Source organism: Tachypleus tridentatus, chromosome 6 (genome assembly GCF_004210375.1).
Source record: "Tachypleus tridentatus isolate NWPU-2018 chromosome 6, ASM421037v1, whole genome shotgun sequence".
Classification (NCBI taxonomy): Eukaryota; Metazoa; Arthropoda; class Merostomata; order Xiphosura; family Limulidae; genus Tachypleus; species Tachypleus tridentatus.
This window is the reverse complement of record NC_134830.1, coordinates 126,676,589-126,697,998: the sequence shown is the minus strand read 5'-3', so window position 1 is coordinate 126,697,998 and position 21,410 is coordinate 126,676,589. Positions and strand designations below refer to the sequence as shown.

Below are 21,410 nucleotides of genomic sequence, written 5' to 3'. Positions count from 1 at the left end.
CAAGATTAAGTATTGCCCTGGTGTTTGATAAAGGAGACAATTATAGAGTTAACTGTATATATGATAAAGAAACATCTATGAACTCTCTTTAAAAAAAAATCCAAAATTTAAAACATTGCTGAGCATTCTAAGGGATAGAACTGAAGAATGATATGTCGTGGTACTAAAAATCCAAATTCATGTGAGAGTCAGGGCGTAATACTCCTCAACCTGTGGTACCTGGAAATGGAAGGAGGCCTGGTCAAGATAAAGAGGAATACTTTCAGAGAGTAGTTTTATCAAGTTACCAAGTGAACTCTTTGGATATGGAAGGAGAAAGGAGAATGGCTGAGGACAAGGATTTTCCATTAAGGATTCATATAATGTGCAGTCCATTGTAGATGTTGCAGATGAGCACAGTCCCAGGGAATATGGGATTCTATGGAACCCAAAGACTCAAAAGAGAGAGTACCTCCCACACAGTGAGGGAAGGAGAGGATATGTCATAGGAAATCAATCATTCCATGTATCTCAAAGAATAGTAGAAGGTTTGGCCCTACATACAGTGAAACAGAGAAACAGCAAGATGAATAAGAAATGAAATGCATATGAGAGTGATGTTTCCAAGTTGAGCCAAAAACCTACACATACTGCCTCCAAAAGGGGGAGAAGAGAGTCGCTGTAGGAGACATCTTTGGTTAGAGTCGAATGAAAAAAGAAGCATCAGAGGTCTCCACCTCCATCATTTCAAGCTCTGGTGTTGTTTATGGTGATGAGAAACCCACTTGAAGTAAAATAAAATGTACTGTAGATGGCTGGTATGGGTATTTAAACTTTAATTGAAATAAAGTACAGAACAATGTTTCAACCTTCTTAAGTAATCTTCAGGTTAATAAAGAGAGTTTGCAACTGACCATTACCAGGCACATGCTCAGGAATGAGAATGTAAAAGGGTACAGGATTGTAAGGGGAATTGTAGTTAGATGTCAGGTATTAATTAGTATAGGTATAAAGGTGTTCCTTTATATTGGTTTAATTTTGATTTGAGTTGTTTTATAAGTATGGCTTCTTTGATTTTGTTTGTTTATATTTGTTTCCCTACTTAGTATTTGGGTGTTTTCTATGGTTATGTTCTGTTTGATTTTCAATGTTCAAAAATGTGTGAAGGTGTTTTTTGAATCTGGTTTTCATTTTTCTGTTTGTTTCACCGATACAGAAGTTGTGGCAGTTGTATTTTATAAATGATGTTGATGCCATATTTGTCAGTGTAGTTTTTACATAGTGTTGACTTTAGTTTTGTATCTGGTTTCTCAATAAATTTGGTGTTTACTAGAATGTTATGTTTTGTTATCAGTTTTTTCCAACTGGTTATTATTTTGCTGATATTAAGAATAAATGGTATGCAGCAGTGTAAGGTTTTGTAGTTTGTTGTATTTTGAGATTTATTGTTGTTGGTCTAGGTGTGTGCATATAATTTTTCCAAGGTTTCTTGAGGAAATTTGATGTTGATGAAAGTGTTCTTTTATTTTGTTGATTTTATTGTGTTAGCATAGTTTTGTGGCTGTGTTTGTTTGGTTTTTTATATGTCCAGTTTTTGTTTTCTTTCATGTGCTGAACCCCAAGGAACGTTTAGTCCAGTATGGGTGATTTTTCTATGGATTTCTGTTTAGAAATGTATATTGGTTTTTGTGTTCTTAAGGTTTCAAAACATCTACATCTGGAAATTTCATGTGCAAAAAAAAAACAAAAAACAAAAAAAAGCATCAGTGTGCATGAGTGCTAAATCAAAAAGTTATCTATTTCATAAGAAAATGATCAACCAAGATTTCAACCTAAGCTTGTCCAAAAACAAAGGAAATCACTTAGAAATCAAGAAGTAAATATATTTTGAGGGGTGATACATTTTTGAGAAAAGTAATTATTATTTATTATGGGTAGAAAATTTCTAAAGGAAATTGAGAACTGGTTGCTCTTTTGGAAGCTTTGTAGGAATTAAAATATGAACATTTTTTTCTTTGTGAATTATGTTAAAAAATACCAGAAAATGAAAAATATCCATTTTAAATTATGTAGGAATAAAATTGTTGAAATGTAATTAAAATTAATGTATAACAATAATTTTTAAAATTTGTAAAAACATGTTATTGATTGGTCAAAAAGTATGGTGAGACAGTATAAACCCTGTTTTTAGATGCTAGGCACAGTAACTTAGAATACTTTACACAGTTTGAAAACTATTAGGAATAAATGAAGGCATTTCTAATTGCCTGAAAGATTTGGGACTTGAGTCCATAGAAGTGTGAATTTTTAGCATTGCAGTATGATATATTTCATAATTTTCTTTTCTGATTATGTAAAAAATGAAGAAAAAATTAAACCAGGCATTTTTCTAAAGTATGGAAAAACCCATATTATAAAACTGAACATGATTAATTGGGACATTTTTGCTAAACGTTTCAGTGAACATAACAGTTGTTATTGAGTTTATCTTGTATACGACAAAATTTGTATTTTCTCTCTGAATGATGATATCAGTTACTGCAAATGCAACATCATCACATACAAAAATGGTTTTATAAAGTTCATGCTATAAGTATTGCAATAAAATTATTCAATATTTACTGAACAAAACAGAATTAAAGTTTCAAGGTTTTTGATATTGATTCAACAAATAAAATTACTTTTTACATGCTAGTGAAGCACATTATGTATTTATTAGGTGCAGATAATTTGTACTGGTACCAACGTGTATAGCAACTATAAATTTAAAATAAAAATAATAAATAATTAACATTGCCTAAGGAATTTGATTTTTTGAAATATTTTATTTTTGACAATTATAATTTAAACAACTCTCTGTATATAATATGTTTTGCTTCCAGGTCTCTAAACTTCGAAAAGGCCTATTGTTTATACCGACTCAACAAGATTAAAGAAGCTTGGGCACTGTTGAAGGATGAAAAAAATGCCAGCTTTAAAATTAAAGAACTTACAGCACAAGTAGTGAGTACTTGCTAAGAAGTATAGAATAATCCTTAGATTCAAAATTACATGAATATTCCTGGATGTACTAACGGGAGAATTGTAGCCTTGAACCAAAAGTAAAAACAAACAAAGAATTAAATATTCAAAAAATCTTCTGAATTTTTTTTATTTTAATTTCATATTTGATTTGTTCAGTTGTTTAGCTGTGTTTCCCTGTACTTCATACTGATTACAAGTTATTTTTAGCTATTTCTGTATAGTATATAAGTGACATGTTTCTGTAGTTAGTTTTTGTATTTACATTAATCATATTTTTTCTGTACATCATACAGGTGATAAATTTTAGAATTTAGCTGTCTTATTCTGTACATTATATTAATGGAAAATTAAGTGTCTTGCAATGTTTTATTGCTGCAATATAGTCTTTTATATCATTTTTAATACTTCGTGGGAGTAATTGTATATTATTTTTGTCTTTGGTTAAATCCTAAGTATTTTTGGTATTTAAAAAAATAAAAGATGTAAAGGAAAGAAATCAAGTGAAAAAATTAAACTTTATGAATAAAGGAGCTTCATGATTAGAAAATTCAACTATTTTAAGAATTGAATATAGATTTGTCCTGTTTTTGATACTGAGAGCCATGTTACTTTGAAGTACTATGTATAAATGAACCAGTGGATACAATCAGTAGAGAAAATTTAGTTCATATATCAGTGATGCATCTGCATAACTTGTTACATCTTCAATGTGTATGTGAATTGTTTCTATGAAAATGTGACCTCCATGTAAAACATTACTTAACTTTTGTCTTTTATTTAAATGGGATATCAATAACACAAGAACAAATAATTGAGGCCTGAGCATAACGTAACTTTTTCTCAACCACACTATTAGTACTTCTGTTTAATCACCATTTTTATCTTTCAACTATAAAAATAAACACCAAAATGCCAGTGTTAATTTTCAGATCAGGCATACTGGGAGCAGATTACAAAAACAGTCTGTAGTACCATACACATTATCCAATAAATTGAACAACACAAATATTAAAATTGAATGTAAGGATGGACACACTAAAGGGATGTTAGAATAAACTTGGTAAGAAGAGGTTTTGTATAGAAATATGAGTATAAATACTGTGTTGTGAATATAATTAAAGATAGTATGGAAGAAACAAGTGTTATCTTCAGATGTAAAAACAACTACTGAACAAGCTGCTTTTGCTACTGAGCAAGTTGCAAAAAATTTCTTGTGAACCTAAATTAAAACAAAATTATTGATAGTTGTACATCAGCTGGGTGATATTTTGATGGTATAGTTATAATAGGACTTGTATCTACGATTTTCATCTTCTAGTACACTGTAAGTTAGGAAAAATGTCAGATTTATTTTTATACATGTATTAATTAAAATGTTAGTATTTGTAATTTGATTTTTTTTTATAAGGATGTGATTCTATAAGCCTGAAGCATTGATACATCTACCCTTGATATCATATTTAAATTACTTATTTAGGTTTGATGAAATTTAGCTTCTGCTCAATGAGTTGAATTCCTGTACCTGGTGAGGAGACCTACCAGGAAAGGTTTTGCATCTTCAATTTATCTATTTTAGCATCTAAACATCCACCCTTGTGTTTGCTATGTGTGACAACTTGTGAAGAGGAGGAGATGATTGTAATGGTTGAGTTGCATCTAGGGCATTGCCACACACCAAATTGGTCTTGAATTTCTGTAGAATGATTGCTTTAGAGTTACCCAGGTTCATTCGGCTGGTTGACTCACCAATTTCGGCCTTCTTCTCGTCATTTGCAAGCTTTGGTATACATGGCTACCATAATTCATGCTTTTTATTTCTCTCCTATTTGAGGAGGTTTTTGATTCTTGGCATCTTTGGTTTCCCTGGAACTTCTATTCCTTTGGGTCAAGCATGCCTCCACCATTGGGCCCTGCAAATTCAAGGATGTCTTTCTCAGGTTCTGTTCTCTTAGCTTGTGAACTTCAGTCCTTTTGATAATACCTCATCATGCTTTTACTACTTCTAGCATTGCTTACTATCTCCTAAACTGGATCTCTCTCTTCACTGATGTTTTCCTTTCTGATTGAAGCATATTTCTGGAAGAAAACATTTGAATGTAGAATGAGCATCCCCTTCACATCAACATGCTCAAACATTTTGCTGTTCATTGTACATGTTTCCTTTTAATATCTACTCTGTCACTTTCATGGTTGTTTCTTAACCAGTTGTCAAGGAAGCATCCATTCCAAGTTCTTTGTTTTCAGGTGTTTGACATTGGCTTTTTTTTTTGCTCACTCTTATTGGATTTATCTAGCTGTCTGTCATTTATCAGTAGCTAAGTACCTGATGGTAGGTGGCCTTTCTTGGCTATTCTGCATTCTGCTAGCTGGTTTTGGCTGTCAGCATTTGCAGCAAAGCCTAGTCTCACCTCGTTTGTTATGCCTTTACTCCCTCTTCTCCTCCTTCCTTGGGTTCTTGCTTTGTTAAGCAAAACTCTATCAGATCTTGGTGTTTTTTTTCTGCTTCTTTGCTTCCAGATATTATTCCTCTACTCAGGATCCCTTCCATATTTACACTTAGGGTTAGTCTAGTTTATTACCCATCAGGCTAGACTATCCAGTTGTCACATTCTTGTTGTCCTTCTACTGTATATGTCTATCAACAGAAGTGGCAGGTCTTTCATCATTGGTCCATTTGAAACTTTACTTCTGACTGTAGTACTGTGAACTGTATTTTCATCTTTTTATCTAGATGTTTATCTGTGGTTTATTGGATGCTGTCTTTGCTAGTTATCAGGCAGCCTTGTCCATGGCATTTCACTTTTCCTGGTACCACAGAGTATTTCATTCACTGTACTTTCTGTTTCTCCTTTGTTTTGTCTCCAACCTCCTCACCTAACTCCCATTCTTGAACTGGGATCTTAATGTTGTTTTCATGCTCTCACATTTGACCTTTTCCTTTTTTGTGTCATTTTTTTTTATTCAGATTTATTTCTGCCTTCTCATATACAGTTACTATTGTTCATATTTCTATGCTCTGGATGGTTATTTCACCCCCTTCCATTGCACTTACGTACTCCTCTCCCTGGACCATTCTTTCATTCCTAAAACTTCTACCACTTGGAAGAGTAACCATACTTTCTCTGCTATTTGCTTTCCATTTGTCTCTGACATATTCGATAGTTCACACCCAGGTGGTTTCTGTGTCCTCTTTGGTGATGCTTATCAAAGACTGCTATTATCTGTGTCTTCTATGGAACATTCTTGTTCCAGGGACCTCTGTCCTCCTATCTATTCTGATGGTTTCACTTCATTTTTGTTGGGAGGATTTTATTTTAAATCTTGAACCAGTTTCAGTTTGACATTATGATACTTGAGTCAGGTTAAATGATTCATAACTTGAATCTTTATTTCTTTCTCCTCTTCTTGATATTTGAGCTGAAGTTGGTGCCTTTATAAACTAACAATATATTAATACCCTTAGTGCTACTTTCATTCATCATTATGGTGAACTGTTGGCAGGGTCATGTTCCACTACTTATGTTACTTCTCAGGTTCTTGATCCCAGGATTTATTATTTGGGGTAGGGAATCCCATGTGACCTAAATTGACATGCCTCTAGTTTTCTGCTATATTTTATCACATTTGAGACCTTCTTTTTCTGCATAGATATTAGCAGAGATGCCAACTATTACGATTTGAGCATAATCATTACGATTTTGGTGTATACATTATGACTATATGCTCATACGGACAAATATTACGACTTGTTGCAACTCCCAAATTATTATATACTCTATAGGCCTATACAATAAAGTAATAAATTGTTCCCCCAGGGCTTGAAAAGGTTGGAAAGAAAATTTCTAGTGAGATACAAATATATTTTGATAATAAATAAAAGACATAGTCCAAATGGCTACTTCCGATAATCATGTTTGTGCTTGAAATAATAAAAATATTTGTGTCTCCGATGTCTATCAATAGTTTCAGTGCGGTGCTTCTCCATACTGGGTACATGGGGGAATCCATAGTTACATCATCAGTGCTTGTCAGCCAATCAGCGCTTCTGTAGATGGGTATTTCTTGTTTTCTAAGTGGCATAGAAATACCAATGCGATCGTTCACAAGATGGACAAAAAGAGGCCTCATTCACCAGATTGTCTTGTTTCTTGAAAATCTAAAATGGCTAAAACTGTGAATCAAAAATTTAGGAAAGAGTATAGTGCAAAATATCCAGTCATTGCATCAAAAGTCAGTGACAGTCATGTGTTTTGTACAGTTTGTCACATCGATTTTTCTGTGGCACATGGCAGGATAAATGATTGTTCCAGACATACTAAATCGGCATCTCACCAACAAAAGGCTGAGGCGAAGACAAAAACGATGCAAATAACGACATTTATTAGTAAGAATTCAGAATATGAAAAAGAATTTCAAAATAATTTTTTAAATTTATTTATTAAATACACAAAACACAGTCATAAATGAGCAATCTATAGCAGTAATAAATAATAATAGTTATAATAATATTAAACAGCTTAGAGACATTGGTCAGGCCTAGTAGCCACAAATGATAAAGGGCTCTGTCTACAATCATTACACTCAGTCATTTGAAATAGTTGGTATCTCTGTATTAGCTGTTTTTTCTCCTTATTCATCTAATTACTCAGTCTTAGAGAAGACCAGTGAGTATTATTCATTATTTTGTATTACTTTCTTCATTTAATTCTCAGTTGATGCCAAATACTTCTTTTTCAACTGTTTTGAGTGGCCAAACACTGATATAGGTTAGGTTGGTCTTTTCAATCCACTCACTGACTTTCTTGTATTCCAGATTATTCCTTTATCCAGGATTTTGGAGTTTATTTTGAACCGTTTGCTCATCTCATGGATTTGGAAGATCTTTCAGTTTTTCCTTTACTTTCAGTTTATCATTTTACGTTTTTTTTTGTGTTGTATTTTGCGTTATACTTCTTACACCGATTGCATTTTTATGCATAAAGCTTGAGCTGTGAGATGAGCTAACTGCTGTTTTTCACTTGTATTATTTACCTAGTCCTGGTTCTCAATTAGAAGAACATTTTTGATGTCATCTAAAAGTTCTTTATTCATTTCAACTTTGCACATTTGGAGTTTTTCAGAGATCTGTTTTTACTTTATAATGAATCATGCTCTTTGGATCTTGTTTTGGCTACTTTACAGATTGGCTTCATTTGTTTACTGATATATTCCTGCATGTCTTAAAAATAAAAATGTTGGTTGAGTCTTGCTAAATCTGTTATTTGGCAATGTTTTGACATCTCAGTCTCTTCACACTTTAGAGGTTTTTTTCTGCAGGTTGGCATGTGGATAAATGTGTTTAAGTTTTTAAAATTTTACTTACATAGCTTCAGGATTCCATTTTTATCCACCCATGTTTTTTCATGCTTGATGAAAATTATAGTAGATGAAATGAATTTAGCACTAATATCATATTTTTTTTCTTTTACAGCTACATGTGTTTGGAGTTACGGATCCATTATTAAATAAGTAATGAAAAGAACCATGGTTTTCTGTGTTAGAAAGAACAGTTGCAATCCTTGCATCTTCTGTATACCTTTGCATTTCTTCCAGGTGGCATTTTTTCTCTCTGTGCTTGCTGTAGGAGAATATGATTTCAATCTGGCAGTTGGATATCTGTTGCCTCTCTACAAATGCATCCTGAATGCAGTAGTGGCATTGTAGACAAGGTAGATGTTTTCCATTTGATATCTTACAGTTACAACATGGATTGGGAACACTTTCCTATTTTATTTCTTATTGTCCTAAGTTATTAGTGTTTCCATTAGACTGTTTCATAGTTGTTGGGACCATTTAAATGTCTCCTTGGAGTTTTTATTATTTTTGAAAGCATGCTAATTAAGTCAGTTTATTACTTTGCAACCCTTTAGATATGGATGTAGGGGTGTTTTAGGCATTTTCACTCATTAGCTTTTACTGCTCTAATCCTCTAAGAATCTTCCACTGTAAGTACAGAACAATGTATTGTGATCTTCCATCCTGACTACCTACTGTCACCATCTATGACTGCATCTGTGTGTTAGATGGTTCCACTTACTCCCTGACTCTTTATTTTTTATGTTATTTAAAAGATGATGATGCTAAAGAGGTACCCTGTTAAAAAATGTACATTTTATGAGCTCTTATCCAACCCAGTTTTGTGTGAGACTGCATTTATTCTCCCTTGAATCCAGTCTATTGAAACTACCTTAGTTCTCTTATCTCTTAATCTTTGTAGGTTATAATTTCAGTTGTTGTCTTCTTGCCTAAGAACCATAATCTGGAGTCCCAGTAGTCAAACTCTCCAGTTTCATTTTCCATCTTAGTGTGAGTTTCTGGTATTTTTAATAGATGAATTTGTCAATTTTTTAATTTTACATTTTTGGGCTTAAAATGAATTTGAAACAGGTATTTACCTCTGAAATACATTCGTACCTACTCTCATAACCGGGAAATATGTTTTCCATCAAGACTGCAACTACAAAGTGAAACTTGTATATGTTATCATGATGTAAGCACAGTAAATCACATAGAAGTTGAGAGAATTAATAACTGTAAGTTGATGAATGTGTTACATTACATTAAGGCTATTCAATATTTTTTTTTATATACTTATTAACAGCATGCAAGTAATACACAGAAAAATAATTTTCATATTTCAGGGATAAGTATGCATCATTTTAATTCTAAAAATTTAAAGTGTTAATATTTATTAATATGATAAAGGGATGAAATCTGGTGTTATTAACTGTTGACCAGTCAACTTAACATTAAGTTTCAGAAAAAAATCATGGAAAAAGTATTTTCAAGTTCAAAATTGTTTCAGGATTATCAGTATGATTTTAAGAGTAATAATTCCTGCTGTGACTAACTTTAAAAATGATGGAAAATTGATTGAAAAGTGTGGAAGATAAAATATCATTTGGCAGGACTTTAGGAAAGTATCTGATAAAGTATTTTACTAGTAATTGTTAACTAACCTGAAACCATACAGAAATGAAGAAATGTCTTATAAAATGGAATAGAGATGTTGGTCAATAATAAGTTCTTAAACTGATTATACGTATTGAGAGGAAGGGCTCAAGGGTCTGTTGAAGACCCAGTACTTTCCCTAAGTTTGTTTAAGCAATGTATCCATTCAGGTTGATGTTGTTATTTGTAAATAACATTAAATTCTACAAATCTGTGAAGAATGAGCATAAGATTAGCAAGATGCAGTCTGTCATCTTGAGTCTTATTGATGGTAATTACTGTTTGAAAGTGCAAAAGGTGAAACCATGCATTGTGGAAGAAACAGATAGTTTTCAAACATTAAGTAAATATTCTGCCTTATTTTTATGCCAGTTCTGTTGAAAAGAATGATCTTGGATTTTTTTTCCTTTTTTAGCCATAATTTGTAAAAAGGCAAACTAAAGGTTAGGCTTTATTTATGGGTCATTCAGTGATTTTGATAACAAAAGCTGTATCTTTATTTCTAAAATCCTAGTCAGTCCTCTCTTTTAGCACTGCAGTTCAACATAGAATCCTTTTCTAATAAAAAAATAAATGTAAAAATTAAAATTCAAGAAATCTTTTAACAAATTATTACCTTATATGTCATAAATGACTTTTCAGGACAAAGTGAACGACAAGTTACTTTATTATATAGAAGGTGGAGAGCTGAGATGTTAATGGTTCATAATATTATTAGTGTTGGTAACAGGTTGTATTGATAAATGTTTGAATCAGTTAAACACCAAGGAATTGGAGGTAGTATAAAAATGATAACACTCTTTTCAGATAAATGTTTTTCACGTAGAATTGTAAATTAATGTTAGGACTTTAAGAATGATCTCGCAAAGGGAAAGAACCAAATATATCTGCAATTTCCTAATTTCTTTAAAACCTGCCTACTGTAATTTATAAATTATATTGTTTGTGTGGGATAAACATTACTTGCTATGTTAAACAATCAAAAATAAATGTACATTTAACCTCATAGGTGAAAAAGATATCAAAAATAAAGAAAAGGTTAAACAATCACCAATATCTTTTATATTTTTGTTTTGAATTGGAGATGTTTTGAGCTAGCACTCTTCATCAAATTGTACAGCTTACAATGTATTATGAAATGACCCAGATTATTTATTGTGTTACTAGCTGCGACTACACCTGAGTATGTTGTTTTTTTCCACTTACTGCTTAACTCTCCTCTTTATAAAGTTAATAATTTTTCAGGAGGTATTTTACTGATAAAGAATTTTATGAGTCCTCATCCAGTCCAGTCTTGTATGAAGCTGCACTAGTCCTTGTATAACTTTTTCATCAATGTAATTTTTTGGATGAAGCATAATCTCCATCCTGCTTTATTACAATTCATGACTGTGTGATCTGATAAACGTTTTAAATTTTATAGTCTGATGAATTATGCTAGCTTGAAATGTCTTCTTTTCAAAATAGAAATGTAAAAAAAAATACTGCTTTAATCAGGTAAAGCAAGTAATGGTTATAATGGCTGTATTAAATTGTGGGGGAGTGAAATACTGTATATGTTTCCCCTAAAACTGACAATAATTTGACTTGTTGAAGTCTGTTGAGTAAGTCATTGCTCAGAATAGAAATGAGATTTTTTTTAAACTTCCATGTAGATTAGGTAGAAAATCAGGTGTTAGGATTTTATAAGTGAATGTGTGGACAGGATTGTTTACAGTGGATGTTTGTAACATGTTGGTGATAAATTTGAACAATAAATGGACAACACATAATCCAAGTGTTTTGCAATAATAAATTAAAAAACCCACAAAACTTGTATACAATTTTTTGTTATATAGTTAATCAACAAAGTTGTATCCAGAGCTTAAAGTAATTGTTTCTTTTCATCAAGAGTCCACACAGGCTGGTTGAGCTACTTTAGAACCAAATAAACAAGTTGAATCAGTCTTCTATACTTTGTTATGACAATATAATCAGTGATAAGTTCACTTATGTTACCTTGTGGGTTACCACAGATGTATCCAGAGCTTTAAATAATTGTCTTCTTTTCATCAAAATCTACACAGGAGGACTTGATTTCTTTAGAACACTCTTTGACAGTTATGTAAGATAACTTGCCAGAACAATCACTTCTCAAATAACTTACTTTACTTTAAATTATTTTTCTACATACTTTTTACTTAAACTAAAACTTTAGTATTTATGAATAAATAGTAATAATACATACATGTTTTATAAGCACTTGTTCACTTTTTACACCTATACAGTTAATTTTCTATCTCCCTTGGGGGGATGTAATTAAGATCCACATATCCACCAACTTTATTGAATTGGCCTGAACTTTGTATAGAGTCATATCATAGACATTTTCTTGCACTTTTATTTATTTAGACAATTCTTGTTGCAAGCAATGTATTGTAAACAAGTTAGTAGATCCTCTTTCACTGTATTTTAAGAGCTGGGAGTAAAATAAGCTGTGTGGGAAAGTTTTGGTAATTGTACTGCACCACACTATTTTACTACTGGTGGTGTCTATTATGGTGTCATATAAACAACCTAATGGCAGGAGCAATGATTGATTGCTTTATGATTGGAAGGTTTCTATTTCAACTGTTAATAGAAAAATAATTACAAGTAAAAAACTCTCAGTATAAGTACCTGGAAACTTTATGAGTAATACTATAAAAGATAGAACAGTGATACTCACTTTACATTTTTCCAACCTTTAAAATTTTATGGTGTGCAGATGATTACCCTTAGTACTAGTGCTCACTTAGGGTGCCAGCAGTTGGTGGGGATGACAGTGCATAGTGGTTATGAGCAATTTGCAGCCTTGTATAGTAATCTTTGTTAATTCTTTTTTTCTCTTGTCCAAAGACAAAAACATGCCAAATACTTCATGAATGTTGAATCTGCATGTTACCACTTTGTCTTTATTTTGCTCCACTATATGTAGCAAATTCAGCTGCCCAATTTTTTCTGTACATTTGAATGGAGAAAAATAAAGTTCTCCATGACAGGAAGCAGAGGTGAAATGGAAAAATTATAACCCAATTGCAAATCTAAATGCATACAGGTTAAAAATTTCATGAAGTTGGAGGTTACACATTGTGTAATAAAATTTTTCTTGTGTTTATATGTATGATACAATAATGATTATGAAATCAGTCAATTTGAGAAACCCTGTCTAAGGTTACTTTAGAGAATATAACAAATAAAAGCACAAATGTGGTCATGGACAAAAATTTAGTAAAAATACTGATTTTTTTTTGTCTTCAAAACACCTAAATACACTAAAAAACTGATATTTTTTTAGAAACAAAAATGTGATAAGTTGTAGTGTGGAAACAAATGGTCCTTTTTGGGTCACGCGATTGATGTAATCCATTGAGTCAAGTAGTTAAAAAAAAAAAAAGAGTTGAAAGGTTCTGTAATAAGGTGTGTATTCATAACAGACCCCTATTCCCAGTATACTTTCCTTAAATCATCGAGTCTATGTGTACAATAGCCCACTGGCACCCATTTCAACAAATCTATTCAATAGGTATCCATATGTGCTGTATTTGACAACTTGAGTAGTATGTCTTTGTATGGAAAATGGAAAGTGTGTGTCTCACCTCAGCTGCTTAAGGTATGCAGTAATTTAGCAGATATGTTGTGGAAATAATGTATGCACATGTAATGTTTGTCTGTTTTTTAGATGGAGATTCTTTCTAGCTGTATTGCATACTACTTTTTGGGGCACATTGTGAGATTCTTGATCACATATTCTTACTTGTTACAAGATCTACAATTTGTTCAACACAACTGGAGTATGACCTTTTCCAGATATATTTGTGAATGGTCTTAGTACTCCGTGTTGATGTATATTTTTGTTCTCCATTTTCATTAACTCTCACAACATGGGCTCTGTCAGTTTGACTTGATCTTTTATATGGATTTAATACTTTAACTTTCAATATAGTGTTTATGTCTTCACAAAATTTGGCAGTTTTTTCATTAACATTACAAGTCTTTCACTTACAAAAATTCTTATTTTTAATAAAGTAAAATAAAGATTTGTCCATGAATATAATGGGCATTTGTGTTGAATAGCTCCTGGGCAAAGTAATTTTTATGTTAAGGTTAAAAATACTTTTTCTCATATCAAAATCCAAGTTTTTCATCTAATCACTAAAACCTTTTCAATATATTTCAAATGTGTTTTTTAGAAATATTTTATATTTTATCTGTCATTTTCTCTACCCTATCTCTTTATGGAATCAGTCAATTTGACTGGCTTTGTAACCACCAGAAAAAAAAAACTAATTACAATTTTTTTTTCTTTTTAGAAAGACTTCAAATTGTAAGATGAAATTACATTCATCTATCTTAAGTAACTAGCAAATTACTATCCATGCCATTTTAAGTTCTGAATCACTAACGGAACATGCATTTTACATTACACAATCAAATAACATCACCCGTGTTCTGTTTCCATGCAAGCCTTGTGTTTCATGGAACATTTTTGTTATAGTATTATTATTTATTTTACCTAATCTAATCTTAGCTAACCTAAAAAGATCAATTTAATTTCTTTTACAATGATTAAGAGTAAAATTGATAAAAGAGGTAAAATACTTACCTGGTATTGTTTTTACTTTTATCAATTTAATTACTTTTACAATGATTAAGCATAAAATTGACAAAAGAAGTAAAATACTTACCTAGTATTGTTTTTACTTGCTGTCAGTAGGCATAAAGCCTACTTTTTTTTTTATACTAATGGTAGTAATGCACCAAATAAACTTTATTTAATTAAATAATGTATCCAAGAACATAGGCAAACAACATGCAAATAGTAGGCAATTTTCTCTACCTCTCACAATTTTTCTGATGCAGAGCCATTACAAATTCATCAAAGCTAACCAGTAAGGTTTTCACTGGAACATTGCTTGTACTCTGAATGAAATTGACTTTTAGTTGTTCATAAAACAGCATTATGCAAATAAATTTTTTGATAGGTGAAATCTTTGGCTTTCTATTGGTTATATGTAATATGTATGAGAAAACTGTGTACTTATCCTAAAGAGAGGATGCCACAGGTTGGCTCGCAAGGAAGGGATTGATTTTTTATTGATAACTCTATAACCAAGCAGAATTGAATTCTATAAAAATTATGGTATGTCTGAGCAATAGTGATTCTCTAGTGAGAAATGTGTATAATTTCATACTCTTTCAAAGAGTGGTGGGGAAAAATAGAGAACATTATGCCTAGAGAAAATGTCACATGTTATATAAGGGGAAAATTCATCTTTTTAAATATTGCTATATAGAATTAGTAACTTTAAATACTATTAAAATGATAGATTCTTAGCTATGATTTTGATATAATTCATATAACAAAGAAAGTAGCTCGATAAAATTTTGAATGTAGACACTTGGAAGTTTGTCATGCATAGCTAAGATACCCAGGTTGAAAGAGTTAACCCTGTTGAGATGGGTAGGGTTTAGAGGGCATATATCATCATGTTTGTAGACTTACAGTTGACATTTTATTTAGCTGTTAATTTATAGACATTATCTCAACACATTTGGCATCAAATTGTAGGTTATAATTAAACTTTTAGTATTATATGTTAGTTTATTTATATGTTAGTTAAGTATCAGTTTTTGTGTGTCATGTGGTTTATCATTTTCTGGGTTTGGCCAGATTACTTTTTGTGATGCTCACAGTACAATGCTATAGTTTTTTATAGACTATAAACTCAAATTTCTGATTTCGGAAAGCTTGAATATAAAACAAGAACCTTCTACTTTTTATATTTGCTGGAATATCATGATATTTAGCATATCTGCCATATTGGCTCTGCTCACCAATTTGCCATTTGAGAAGACTTGTTTACCTACACCTACTTTTATAGACTAATAACTTTATAACCAATCAAAAGCTATATGTTTATTCTACATAGTTCTGTGACTCCTTCCAAGTTACTTGTGAGAAAAAGGCTCTTGTATTATTGGAGAGTTTGAGAATTACAATAAAGGCTATTTTTTTAATAAAAATTTTTTTCCCTACCCAAATGCAATGTAATTGGGAAGCCTAATAAGTTACAGTGGAGTTTTTGGGTACAAGTATAGTAATTTATAATTTTTTGTATTCACTTGTGAATTTTGTCTCCCAGTGGCATATTGGCATGTCTACAGACTTTTTTTTCCACTAGAAACCAGGTTTCGATACCTGTGGTGGGCAGACCACAGATAGCCCATTCTGTAGCTTTGTGCTTAACTCAAAATAAACAAATAAAATGTGAATTTGGATGAGCCTTAGGAAGTATGGCTTATAAATGCAAAAACAAATAACTTCCAGCATCATAAGTAGTAGAGATCTTTGATTTTCAGATCTGTTATTTTTGTTCTCAAGAAGTATAACTGTCATTTAAGTATTTATTTGAAAATACATACATGCACATGTAATGTGTGGTAGCCAGTATGTTATTGTAATTATTTTTCTACTCATTTACATTAGAGTAAAATAAGAACAAATTACACAAAATTAAAAACTTGGTAATTTAGAAATAGTTTTACATAATTTGTCAATGGTAAACTGATGGTAACACGTGAAAAGGAACATCTTTATATAAAAGTGTACAGATCAAGGAAAATTTCTGTTAAAATGTTTCAATACAAAACCAATATTAACAATAAGAAAAAATGAAGTATTAAAATATATTAGTTTACTTTCAAATAAAAAGTAATAACCTGTGTGGAAAACACTATATATACAAACTATATAAGTAAAAGTTGTACAAACTCAAAGAACGCACCAAAAGAATGTTATTAACATACATACAAGAGTGTATAGATCAGTAAAGGCTTCTAAAAAATATTTCTTCAATAAAAATCAAAAATAAAATTAGAAATGGAGGAAAAGAAAATTGTAGACACTTTTAACTTCTTTAAGAACAGCAGTAGTGTGATATTGTCCAAAGTGTTTGATACAAAGAAACTCATTATAGAGCTTACATTTTATTTGTTTCTAATTGTTTGTAAGACAGTCTGCATCTTTTTTTTTTTTTTTTGCCTTTCCCAACATCTGTTTGGTAATGCTTTCAAACAGTTAATCTCTGAGTTGAAGAGTCTTGAACATTCCTTGAAAGTGGCATACTGGAATGTCATGTTTTAAGTTTTTTCAAATATTGGATACTATTTCACTGATATCAGATATCAGGAACATATGGTATACAGCAGTGTAAGGTTTTGTAGTTTGTTGTATCTTGGGATTTATCATTGTTTGTTGTTGATTGTATGTTGATCTAGGTGTGTATATATAGTTTGTTTCAATGGTTTTTGAAGGAAATTTGTTGATACTGATGAAAAGTTTTATTTTGTTGATTTCATCATTAATTTTATCATGTGAGCATAGTTTTATGGGTGTGTTTATTTGGTTCCTTAATATGTTGAGTTTTTGTTTTGTTTCACGTGCTGAGCCCCAGGGAATGTATGATCCAATATGGGTGATTTTGTCTGTGGATTTCTGTTTTGAATTGTGTATAGGTTCTTGTGATCTTGAGGCTGAGAAATTCTATTTGGTTAGTTTTCTTATGTTCACAGGTGAACTAATGTTGGGGTGTATGGAGTTAATGTGGTTGAAAAAAACTGTGTGTTTTGTGGATGTGAATCTAGCAGTTGTACCAGTGTAGTGGTGAGTGTAAGGCTGAATTGATTGCTTGAGATTCAGTCTCTTTCTTGAAAATATTGGCTATAACTGGTAACATGGGATTACCCATTCATCAGCCATTGGTTATTGAATGTTAAGTTAGTTTTGGTGGTAGTGAATTCTATAAGGGTTGCTAATTGGTTGCTGGGAATGTACATTACTGGGTTGGGATCTTTAATATAAAGTTTTAAAGCTATCTTGCAGGCTTTAGTGGTTGGGACTTCTGTGAAGAGGGAGATTACATCACAACTGGTCATTAAAGCTTTATGATTTAGTTGATCAAAAATAGATTTAAAGTTAAAAGAGTCTGAGAAAGGACCCAACTGATGTTGCATGTTTAGAAAATGCCCATGCTATGTATTTATTAAGGTTGTAGTTGAATAATTCAAAGGTTGACATTATGGGTTGTAGTGGAGAATCAGGTTTGCAAGGTTTGGGGGTGCCATATATTTGTGGTGTGAGTGAGTCAGTCTTGTGTAGGTAAGAATAAAGGTTTTCTGAGATTGTTTTTTTTTCATTTGTAGTAGTATTTATTTAGTTGGGTTTTATGTGCATAGGTTTAAATTTGTTTGTATGTGATAAGATTTTATTCATTTTTTGAATGTACCCATTTGTTTTCATTATAACTGTGGCATTGCCATTATCTGGTTTTAGAATTTTGATGTTATCTTGTTTTAGGGTGTTTGTAGAATTAATATCTTGTTTTTTAGCTTTATTTTCTGTGAAATTGTGTTGCATGAGAGTTCATTGAAAAAGTTCTTTAAGATACTGTTTTGAGGGGTTTGAGGAAATAGATGTTTTCAGTTTGACATGGGAAAAAAGTTGTTAGTTGTCGATGAAATTGTTGTCGAAGTTGTTTTCTTTCTGGTGGTTGTTTTGTTGGGGTTTTTGGTTTGTGTAGAATGGATCACTAGTCTTCTGGCTAAGTCTTTCAGACAGGCTTTCATTTTGATGAATGGAATATTTGTTGGTGTTACTGCAAAGTTGAGTCCTTTGTTGAGCAGATGTATCTCTTTATTGCTTAATTTTTGTTGGATCTGTTAATTATGAGGTTGGTTGATGGTTCATGGCATTGTCATTTTTTCACTTTAGTTTATCTAGTTTATTGTTGTGGTGGATATTCATATCGTTGTTGTTCTTACTGATGATTTGACTGATGTACGAATCCACAAATGTCTGGGTGAATGCAACAGGCCAGTTGTTGGTCTAGATTCATTTTTTGTTTCTGCAAGTTGTTTAGTTCTTTGTATTTGGAGTTTAGCATAGCTCAGTTTTTTTTTGCAAGTTATAGATAATGTTTGTACATTGATTAAAATTCTTCTGTACTTTTATCTTCACAAAATTAGGGAGTAGTTTTTCCTTTCGGCATTGTTGGATAACAGAAATGTCTTTCTTCTATTGATAATTTTTTGGTTTAAGATTCTGAGTTTTGTCAGAATTTTATGAGAATGTTATGTGATTTTTTTTACAAATTCTGTGATGTTTTTCCTTTGTAACAGACTATTTTTGGGTTATTTAGAAAAACCTCATATTAAAATAGTAATGAATAATTAATATTAAAAAGAAAAAAATTTCAAAGTGCATGCACAAACAAATACTATCCAGAAATGACACATCTAAACTAAAACTAAACTAACGTGGCAGGGGTTCAGTTTAGAGAGAGAGAAATCAGAAGAGTTCTCTCTCCAACTGGGGTGTTCAGGAACTTTATAGTTCCTCTTCGTCCCCTTACGTGAGAAATGTTTTAAAATATCCATGGAGTTTTACTTTATTTTTAACATTTCAAAAATATTTGTGAGTGAGAGAAAGGACGGAGAACTGGACCGAAAGCAGCGAAAGTGAAGTGAGCCAGACTTTGGCTCGAGGATGGAGAACCCTAGCGGCTGGCGAATTGGTTTTTTAAAATTTACTGTAATTGATTAGATACCCTTGACTGGGTAAACGGCCCTTTTCAGAATGAGGCTGGGACCTACAGGTCCGATGCCAGAGATTTTGCTGTGGGGAAGCGGAGTACCCGAGAAAACCCACTTTCACGGCCTGGGCGAATAGTCTACCCAGACCGTGCCGGAAGTAGCTGGGAAAGAAAAAAACAACAAAAAAACTGATGAACTACGTTGATGGTGTACGTGAAAACTGTTAGCTGCAGTCTTGTAGATCGGGTGGCAACTTCATCATGAACTTGTTTCCACACTTGAAGCCCATTGGTGCAACTGAGAAACGTGGCCTTGGTGGTGGAACTACTGGCTGTTCTTCGGTGAGTTGTTCTTCGCTGGTCTGTGATGCTTTGTTTCTTCTCGAGATTTTGGTTTGAGTATTCTGCGTGGAGGTAGATTGTTTTTCAGTTTGTGCTGTCGCGCGTCGATGGTTATCTTCGTAATGGTTTGAGTCTGGCTGGTTGTTGAGTTCTGTGGAACTGGGATTGAAGTCTGGCAGGAACTGTCCTTTTTCTTTCTTGAACTACTGCAACTTGGCGTGTTGCCAACAATGGGTGTTGTCTTCTTCTGAGTCGGGTTGTCTGAATCTGTCTTCGTGTTTCTTCTAATACGGTCTGGAATCGGCGGTATTTTGGTATTTTCCTGTTGGAAGATTTCCGTTGGTTGTTTACGATATCTGGGTGCTTGGTTTGAACCATTCTTGAGTGGTCGTCGATGTGGGCGTTGGCTCTAAAATGAAATATATGATAATAGCAGCCATCTCGTAAAATACAGTCGGCACTGTACTGATGTTGTCACTATCTTCATGAAGTGTGTGGGATGATTACTGTTCTTAGAATAAATTCGATGAACTGCGTATACCTTGGCTTGTATTTGGGGTTCTATGGTTTGTCTAATTTCTTCAGGTTGAATTGATGGGTCGGAGCCCTGAGGAATACAGAATAAAGATTGACTGGACTTTTCGTTGGGGAACAACTTACTTTAAATTCAGTGTTCCATGGCTGGCACAGATAGGTTTGGTCTGCAATAGTGGCTGGTTGGATGAGGATTCCTCCCCGGCGTAAAATACGGGTCCTGGACGGTTCGATGGTTGCCCCAGGCTTGGCTCGGGCGATCAACGTGGCGACTTGGTGCGGCGTGAGGTTCGGGCGTAAGCCGTCGACGATTACAGGCGGCACTAACGGCCTGACTGGCGAGGATGAACGTTTCGTTTTGAATAGCATATTGGCACGTCTGACTTGCTCGGTGGCTAGCTCAGGTCTCCTGACCAACTCCAAAACTTGGGCAAAATTCAGTCAGCGTTTAAATTGCGCGCTGCAGGATTGAAAAGTAGCCAATAGCATTTTGGTTTGCAAATTCGATAGCTGTCGCGAGAAGCGCGGCCGTCACAGGCGACTCAATACCATTTATATACAAGCTTTGTGTTTCTCGGGGGTTCCAAAATGATGAATAAGATTCCCATGTCATGTTCGATATACAAGAATTTGTAGCTAGTAGTTGTCAACATTTTAAGCATAACAAACTGTGATCTGATTGTAATGAAAATGATTCAATTTTGTAAAAATACATATGTTTTGTGAAAAACTTCTATGTTGTGATGAAAAATATATATATTTTTTTATTCAGCATACAGGAATTATTGTAAAACATGTAAAATATTTCAAAGCAATGAAACCATTGCAGTTCTGCATTATTAGATGTTTGTAACTGGCTAGTTACTTTTTAATTTGTCTTGCTATTAACTGATTTATAACCTTTGAGGTGATGACAGTGCAGCAAAAATA

At 32.6% G+C, this 21,410-nt stretch overlaps 1 protein-coding gene across 1 annotated transcript in view; it reads left to right on the top strand.

Annotated features, from left to right (window-relative positions):
* LOC143251724 (signal recognition particle subunit SRP72-like) overlaps positions 1-21,410 on the top strand; it is a 57,981-nt gene that overhangs the window by 1,969 nt on the left and 34,602 nt on the right. The window contains exon 2 of the mRNA XM_076502965.1: positions 2,862-2,982. Coding sequence (XP_076359080.1) covers positions 2,862-2,982 — 121 coding nt within the window. The remainder of the gene's footprint in view (positions 1-2,861; positions 2,983-21,410) is intronic.